Here is a 9,260-nt window from a genome sequence, read left to right as displayed (position 1 = left end):
GGCCCTTTCCACTGTGAGCAATGGTGCCAAAACATAAAAGAGACATAGAGATAAATCTGTGCATTTATGAAACTCAAAATACTAGACAAAATTTAAATCACCTTAATCATGGACACGTCACACACATGCAATAATATGATATTTAAACTCAAGATGGAGGAAAGGTGCCAAATTAATGTCCCTGTACTTTTAGAGAATCCTTTTTAATCCACGGTAAACCAGGAACTCTTTCTACCTATGTGGTTGCTACTAGTAGAAACATGTCCTACAACACATGTGGTATATATTTACAAAGCAACAGCACTTCTCTAAACAGACTAATATTTTGTTTAGAGACTAACTAATTTTATTTTGTGAGAACAGTAGCTATCTAGGTATAGTCACCCACAGGAATCAGATCTCAGCGTGACATGTCCTGTCTCAAACATTAGCTTGAATGTAAGCAATCTAACTTTACTCTTTTTCAAATAAACGAGAGATAAACACCCACAATACGTTTTGTGATGATTTGACAATGGCAGTTTTGCTTTGCAGAATTATATCTGCAAAGTATGACTTCTTGAGACATTGATTTCTAATAAAAATATGAGATGTCTATTTCCTTCTGAGTGAAAAATGTACAACTTTCTTGCCGTATATTGTCTTTTTCTTGATGTCTAGAATAAATTCAGATAGCTTAATACAAATGACAATTTTGATCTAGTACATGCAAAGAGTGAGGTGGCTGTTTTATAATAGCAATATTTAGGTTTAAAATGTTCTGCTTCTCTCTATTTTTAGTCTAGTGAAAGTTTTAGTGAATAATATAATGTGTATCAACTTCTGGAATTGTAGTGTATCAAATCCTAGGAGTAATGGAAATCACTTCTAGTGTTTATAAAAGAAAGCAACAAAATAGGATCTGATCCCGTCAGGCTAATTCTTCTCTGCTAAATCCCCCATATCTTAAAACATTGACATCTAGAATGATTCAACCACTTCAATAAAGTTTGAAGCAAAGAAGTTTTTATGTGAGGGATTCCAGAGAATTTACTGACAGACTAACAATATATTGGGCATTATTTTTTAAGATTCCACAGGACCCTCAGGAGTCAATAATTATACCTTATAGTTTGAGAGAATTAACACTATATCGATTTAAGATAATTTAACAATATAACTTTAGAAAGTAGTCATCTTTTCTTCATGACTAAACAAATTAGTATCTAGTTGGGTCCTTCAATAACAGAACTTACTGTGATTTCTTCAAATTTTTATTCTTTTCTTCTAAGATAAGGGATCACTTGTACCCTGGAAATTTTTTTTAAGTTTTATTCTGTGAAAGACACCATCATAATAATAAATTCAAGGGTTAAAAAGTAAAACAAAGCAAAATAATCACATTTAAAAACCCAGGAAAGTTTCGAATACTCAAGATGTTTTTATTTTAAAACAGTCTCAATACTTGCTTATGCTGTAAAATACTTTGAATTTCCTTGTATTTAATCCTCTGTGGGTATGGCAGGAAGGAGCAGGTGTTTGACTGATTGTCTCATGGTCATGCTAACAAGGCCTGGGTCATGGAATCAACCAAGCAGCTGTTTAACTTCCTGCGAACTTCCTAACGATGACTTTTGAAAGAAGCACGGCTTGTTGCATAGGCTTCTGTGGCATGTTTTGTATAACTGAATAAATGGTCATGACCTACAGGTGCATAATAACAGACACATCCATCTACCACTTCCTTGAATCCATTAATAGTTTTTTCTTCACATCACATCACCCCTCACTCCACGTAACACGTAGCACAAAATCTGCCGCCCAACCATTCTTTTTGGACCTTTACTGATTCATGTAGTGACATCCATGACCTAATCCACTCCTCAATTTAATCTGATATTTATATGATGAGCAACAAAAATGAAAAATGCATCAAAGGTCATTCTACTAATGAAAGAATCTCAGAATATCCGAGTTGTTAAGGATATGAGAGATTAGATAATCTGATCTCGTTTGACAAAGGAGGACACCTGAACCTGAGGTCTATTCCTGTCTCAGGCTGCTGGCTTTACATAGGTTAAAAATTAGTCCTGTACCTGAATCTTTCTATTCCCCACACGTTACATTATTTACTTCAAAAGTCCCTCTGAACTGTATAATTGTCTTACTCTCAAATACTTCTTTCTTTCTGAGAATACTTATACTGTATTTCAATTCTAAAAAACAAATCTGAATTTTATTAGATTTTAAAAAATATTTCAGCGAAACGCTTAAAATAACACCAAGGAAATTCTTTTTTATGTAATTATTATTCACTGGCATACTCCCTTTGAAAACTTCTCCAACGTTATATTTCTTGCTGTTATTGCTAATGACAATTAGCACATCATATTTCATTAATTCTTTCCTGGACTAAGGCATATAGAAGAAAATAATTTCATTTTTATTGAGCAGAGTTTAATTGCCTAGACTACCTCATACTAATGAAATAAATGGAATTAAGATTATGAATTACAGATAAGTACCAGCACATCAATGCAGAAAATAAATTTTTTCTTCAAAGAAATTCTCTATGCATCAGCAGAAAAGGAAGTGATTCACACTCACATGTGCACACACACACACACACACACACACTCACTCAGATAAACGACCTATGAGAACAAGCCAAGATCAAAAGTAAATCTAAATCTATTGGAAAAATCAAAAACTCTGCAAGGGAACACTTTTAAAAATGATTACTGTAGGTGATGCATGATCAGTTCTTCTAACTTTCACGTTTGGCGTCTCCATCCCCTTGGGTGTGGGTTATAGTTGAAACTGGCTACTGGAAGACAGTAATCAGATCTGGTCTCCATGGACATTATTTCAGAATCATTTCTGGAAGGCTGCCTATAATATGCATATGACAACTGGGAACCATATTGGGAGTTGGTGGGCTTACTATTATTGGGTAGGGATGCAACATTATACTCTTGCCTTCCAGATGTGCCCATATTGGCCTTCTGGGTTTGAGGAGCATAGGACAGTCTCTCATTCCAATCCTCAGAGGGCCCTGGAAGCACCTTCCTCCGAGCTGCTGAGACCACATTTGCCACAATGGATTCCTGGATGTTTCTGGGTCTAAAGGCATCATCCACTAGACCAAGAGGAGAATTTGCTGCTGCTTCCCAAGGAGTTAGTCTCTTGTTTGCTTTCTCTAGCCCATCAGTTGGTTTGCTAGAGTAGCCATAAGCAGGCTGGTATACCCAAGGAGATGTTGTAGAGATGGCGGGTGGAATTGGTCTTCCAGGAAGAGAAAGGGAGCGTCCACTCTCCTAGAAACAATGAAAATGTTAATATATCTCATTCATTTTGGTTTATGCTGACCGGCTGTTACTCCAAAGTATACTCGGCACCATTACCAAGTACTGTAAAAGTCAGATACCCCAGTGCTTAGTCCTAAAGCCAAGACACGCTGCCTTTGCCTGGTGTATTATTAGCTCTGCTCTGGGACTGGGCCCTCACTTAGGACCTCCTTGGTGCTCTCCCTCTCTGAGCCCATAGCTCCAATTGCCACTATCTGTCTTAGACATACCCACCACAGCAGGTGTTCTGTCATCACTGCGGGCCACCCTCACTTCCTCTCTGCCCTCCACATATTCATATCTACATCCACAGCCCACCCGCATTCCTGCTTTCCTGGTACAAAACAAACAACACGTATTGATAACTCCAGAAACAGACCATAAGCTACTGGGCTTCGTACTTTTCGCAAGTGACCTTTAATCTGTTATCTTATTCTGGTCCACTGAATATAGCAAAAACAAACAAAACCTGCTTAGATATGTCTGACGTTACTGGCCTGATGGAGCGGATGGCCTTTTTCCTCTCCAATTCTATTTGTATATTGGGGAAGATCATATGGATCTTCATGTCCTAAGTGTGGTGTATTGTCCATGTCCCTGAAGGAAACACTCCGGCCACTTGTTTCATTGAGTTTTACTTCCTTTTGTGTGTATTACAGTTCTTATTTCTTTGAGAGTGTGTGTCCCTGCAACATTCCCTTGTGTATGCTAAATGTTCGGTCTGTCTAATACGCAGACATATAATTTATTGACAGCTCTTGTATTCTCTCCTTTCACCCCCTCTCTGTTTCCAGGGACCCTGAAGACTGGTTATCCGCATTACTTCCTCACACATTCCCGCCTGCATGAGACTCTCTTAGACAAACTTCTGGCAAAAAGTAGCAAATGTATGCACACCTAAGGGAAAGGATATGAAAGTATCATAACATGTGTTTCTTGAACAAAAAGCATTGCCATGCTTAAAAATGTGTTCAAATTTCAGAAACGGTTTCAATAGCTTTTCTTTCTTAATCAAGTTCTTAAATTTTAAAGTGAATAGCAAGATCTGGATTTGGACAAAATATTTCAGATTCAAATGTTTTGTTTTGTTTTTTCCATTAGGCACACAAAGAAGGTAGGTCATTCATTCTTGGTTTGCATATAAAGAATAAGGGGTCAATATAATGGATCTTCTCTCTTTTCAATCATTAATACTTTAGTAATAATGGTTGAATCCTAGCAAAAAGTTGTTTTCATTAATCTCTTTCTCTTAGTCTGGATCTAATAATAAGTCCTCTTCACTATATAGTCAGGGAGAGGGAAAAAAAACGCCTGACTTTTAGTCACTCTTTAAGGATTAGCTTCTATTCCACATTATTTAGGCATTGGTTTCATTCATTCATTTAACAAAAATTTTATTGAACACCTAATATTTCTAGGCTGTCTTCTATGAACTAAAGATACAAAGATGATTCAGATAAAGTCCCCGTCCTCAAAAAGTGTGCAATCCAGTACCATTTTTAGCTCTGCAGTGGCAAGTCAGCCAATCACAGGTCAATTTAGAGAAGAGACTTTTTACCCATCTTGACAGGACCAATAGGGTTTTTTCCTCAACTGTGAGCAGTATTAACATTCAGTATGATAAGAAGAAATTTAGCTCTTGTCCCCTACAGTATATGTCTATGTCTCCCCATTGTCCTTATTTATGGAAGAAGGAGAACAATATTGGTCTATAGAGCCCTTGGGACAGTTTTCAGATTCCAATGGTATCTGCCTTGTGCGGTCTTTCTTCTGATAGAGCAGCTCAAGGCCTACTGCAGTCCGGTCTTTAAAACAATAGAGACTTGAGGGGATGGCAATAAAGGGATCCAAGACTTTTACAGAAATAGGAGAGGCTCCTGAATATACACCCAGGTGACTAATGTCGCTGGTTAATATGTGGAAAAAGAAATAATTATCAATATATTTGGAAGTATTAAGTGCGATGTGAATGCATATACTTCAGGGATAGGACATCCAAAATGCAGGATGAAAGAGAGAAATTTATTTTCTGGTCTTTCTCCTACCCACTTAGTTTGAAAATCTTCAGAAGAATGGAAAGTTAGAAATTAAAAAGTTAAAAACATTGTTAAATGATATTCTAATAACAAAGACATCAGGAATTTTTTTCAGCTAACTTATAAACATTAATTAGTGGAATGTGTGGGGAAGAGTAAAACTGAAGTATAATATTGAAAGAGTAAGTCGAGGTTTTCCGAAGAGAAATTTAAAACCACATTGAAATTAAAAAAAAAAAAATCTCACGTAGAAAACACATATGCCAAACATAGCAGCAGTACTGGTTGTGAAGGAAGCACGCAATTACCTCAAGGAACAAAATGACTGTCGCTCTTCTACGTGTTCCTCAGACTGCCAAATGGGCCTTCATATGCCTTTAAGTGCTAACAATAGAAGATAAAACTACAAATTGTCTTAGGTTAGAGGCGCAACTGTGCTATATATAAATAGTTCCTTAGGTACATTGTTGTTTCCGCTTGTGCCCAAAATATTGCAGGCCTCTAGCCTCTGCCTGCACCCACACCCCTAATTTTAACACATTTCCCCAAAGCAATTTCCACACCTTGTTCCTCGGTGCTATTTCCTTCTGCCAATCTCTGTCCCAGGGCTCATGCTGTTCTCTGCTTGGCTGGCTAAATGAAGCCATGTGGTATACCCTGAGCCAGAAATGACCAAAGGGACCTGAAAATAACAGAGGTGTTTCTTCTGTTTCGGAGTTTGAACGTCTGATGGTGGAATCCTAGCATGACATGGGTTAGATCCTGGGTTGTAGTCACTTCCACGGTTATATTCTTACCAAAAGAATTTAAATTTTTGACATGAGAGAACTTAACTGTAACCAATATGTTAAAATGGCACTATGTTTGATGCAACATAAAATTGCTTCTTCTTTTTTTTGTGTGTGTGTGAGGAAGATTAGCCCTGAGCTAACACCTTTTGCCAATCCTCCTATTTTTTGCTGAGGAAGATTGGCCCTGGGCTAATATCCATGCCCATCTTCCTCTACTTTATGTGGGATGCCTGCCACAGTGTGGCTTGATGAGCGGTGTGTAGGTCTGCACCTGGGATCTGAAGCTGAGAACCCCGGGCCACCAGAAGCGGAGCTCAAGCTTAACCACTATATGACCGGGCCGGCCCCAATGGCTTCTTTCTTTTTGTCTCCTACTACCTTTTAAATTTTTTTAGTGCTAGAAGTTTTCCCACTGCCATTGGATGAAGACTTAGTAGGTTCTGTGACATTCTGCTTCCTTTTAGGAATATGGTGACCTTATGTTACCTAAACCATTTTATTACAAAATAGAATATTCCATCCCTTGGAATAACAAACTCCAATTTCAACTTAGAGTTAAATCTCTTCTCCTTCCCCAACTGGGGCCCGTTTTGGGAGGATCACCTTCCTTAAGGAAGGCATTATGGTTGGCTTCTTTACTCTTTCCTTCCTTTTCCTCCCCCAGCTTTCTACCTGTGAGTTCTGGCCCCCTGGGATTAGAGTGCACGAATGGAGAAGAAAAAAGAGTAGAAGAAAATTTTTACTGGATTTGGTAACATTATATTTTGGCTTTTCAGTCCTGGAGCCAGGTAGGCCCAAAAGAAGGAAACTTGCACGGGACATTTGAAGATTCCTATCACTGGGGACATCTTGGCTGTAGTCCTGGATTCATGCCAATTCATCCCTATCCTAGAGGTTAACTGTGACTCACTCTGCACCCCCCAGGAAGCTGTCTACCTCCAGCTTGTAACCACTAGGTTTCATTTGCACCCTTGGGGAGGGCCCGAGATGACCCGATCCAGCTCTCGCTTGCTCCTGGCCTGCTCTGGTCCACGGGGAACACTCACACCATTTGCCTTTGGGAGTGCTGCCACAAACTTCCTGGTTCTTTGCCAAAGCAGTTTGTCAGCCCGTCTCTCAACCCCCAGATATCCCGGGAGGGAGTCAGGCCCCAGTCCATTCTGACCTCCCAACCGTCCTCACGCAGTCACCTCATATCAAGTCCTCTAAGGAGTTACTTTGAAACTCTTTGTTCACAAGGCTGGAGGTGAGGGGGTAGGGCCCGTCTCCTCCACCTGTCCAAACACACACACCGTGATCCGCTGCATTCCAGAATTCCTCCTCCCCAAATCCTCTCTCCTTGCCATTCTCTGACCCCTTTAGCAGGCTGGACCTGACTGATGGGTTCAAGAATTGTGGAAGTGGTTTGCTATTCTTTGAACACACCAGGCACACTCATGCCTAATATTTTCTTTGTAAGTCTGTATTTTAATCTGGAATCTCACTGCAGTGTGCAGTGTCTCTTATATCTGAGGCCCTGGGGAAACTCCCACTTTAATATCCTGTTATGCAACATCATCATTTTCAGTAGAGTGCAAAGTTCTTTCTCTTATCTTTATTTATAAAATGAAATGCAGACTAAAAATAGAATGGAAAATGTTTTTTTCTACTAATTAATTTCAAGAAATTTCTCTAATAACTTCAAATAGTCTTAAGAGATGAAATCTTATACCTGACTCTGGTCTCGCTCTAGAGCAGAGGGCTCACTTGTTTCCAGGGCGTCTCGGTCCATCCTTAGGCTCTAATTGCTGAGAATTTCTTCCTTACATTGAACCAAACTGCTTCCCGTAACTTCACCCCAGTGGTCCTGATAACATAGACTATATCTACTTCCACCTCTATGCAGACGTTCCTTCATATATTCCCAGTTGCTTCTCCCCTCTTTGAACACCTTCACCATCCTATTGCTATCCTTCATTTTTCAAAATAAGGAGAAATAACATCCACGGTGTTCATTTCCCCAAGTTTTCTGCATCTTCTTCCTCCAGGTTTATAGGTAAGGCTAATGCAGATATAATGTCTTGATCTTTTTAAGTAGGTATACGTACATAAACACCAAAAGCCAAGCCATGAAGACATCATTCAAACTGACTGAGGGGCCATCGTCATCTGGCAGATGGCATAGTTAATATTCAGTCTGTGTGTATTCTGAGCAATGTGTCCTTTAAAAATCGAACCCGTGAAAGTACATGCCAATCTTTAGCTGGTCCAATGTGATGCATGCAGCAAAGGCTGCAAAGATTCCCAGTGAACTCAAGAATCACCTGGTGTTATATATTCCCACCAAAAGGCTAAATACAAAGAAGGCTTTGTGTTTAGCTCTGCCTTTCATAATAGCCAACACTAATAGACCACTTAGTCTGTGCCAAGTGGTGGGTGCTGATTGCTTTACGTGGAGTATTTCATTTAATCCTCATAACAACCCCATGAAGTAGGCACTACTATCCCTATTTTCCAGATGGGACTTAAAGGGGGCAAGTAACTTCCCCAGGGGTGGAAAGCTAATAAGTGCTGGAGTGAGGTGTTGAACCCAGGCAGTCTCATATCAGAGTTCTTAATTGAATAGTGCGCTATACTTGCAATGAAATTGTTTTGAGACAACATCTTTTTAAAAAAAGATTCAAATCAAACCAGCCCTGATCGCCTAGCGGTTGAAGTTTGGTGCGCTCTGCTTCTGCGGCCCAGGTTTGGTTCCCAGGCGCGGAACCACACCACTTGTCTGTCAGTAGCCATGCTGTGGCAGTGGCTCATGTGGAAGAACTAGAAGAACTTACAACTATACACACAACTATGTACTGGGGCTTTGTAGGGAGAAGAAAAAGGAGGAACATTGGCACAGATGTTAGCATAGGGCGAATCTTCCCCTTTAAAAAACACAAAGATTCAAATCTAAGCAAACTAAATGGAACGAGATCTTGGAAATTTTGGAAAGGGTCCTTAAATCTGTGATTAAATTTGGATTGATTAATACTGGCATCTTGCCATTTGTCAAGAACACGTAGGTGCCAGTGCACACATCACATTTAGATGCACTCCCTCTTTAGAGACACAGCCGAGGCTCTGCATTC

General features: G+C 39.5%; 1 protein-coding gene across 1 annotated transcript in view; it reads right to left on the bottom strand.

Annotated features, from left to right (window-relative positions):
* Nucleotides 1-1,182: 1,182 nt before the first annotated feature.
* Nucleotides 1,183-9,260, bottom strand: part of SYNPO2 (synaptopodin 2) — a 161,531-nt gene continuing 153,453 nt past the window's right edge. The window contains exon 5 of the mRNA XM_058549968.1: nucleotides 1,183-3,296. Within this exon, the coding sequence (XP_058405951.1) occupies nucleotides 2,754-3,296 (543 nt within the window). The 3' untranslated portion in view covers nucleotides 1,183-2,753. The remainder of the gene's footprint in view (nucleotides 3,297-9,260) is intronic.

The sequence above is a fragment of the Diceros bicornis genome, chromosome 11, assembly GCF_020826845.1.
Source record: "Diceros bicornis minor isolate mBicDic1 chromosome 11, mDicBic1.mat.cur, whole genome shotgun sequence".
Lineage (NCBI taxonomy): Eukaryota > Metazoa > Chordata > Mammalia > Perissodactyla > Rhinocerotidae > Diceros > Diceros bicornis.
The sequence above is the reverse complement of the archived record's forward strand: the minus strand, read 5'-3'. Positions and strand labels throughout refer to the sequence as shown.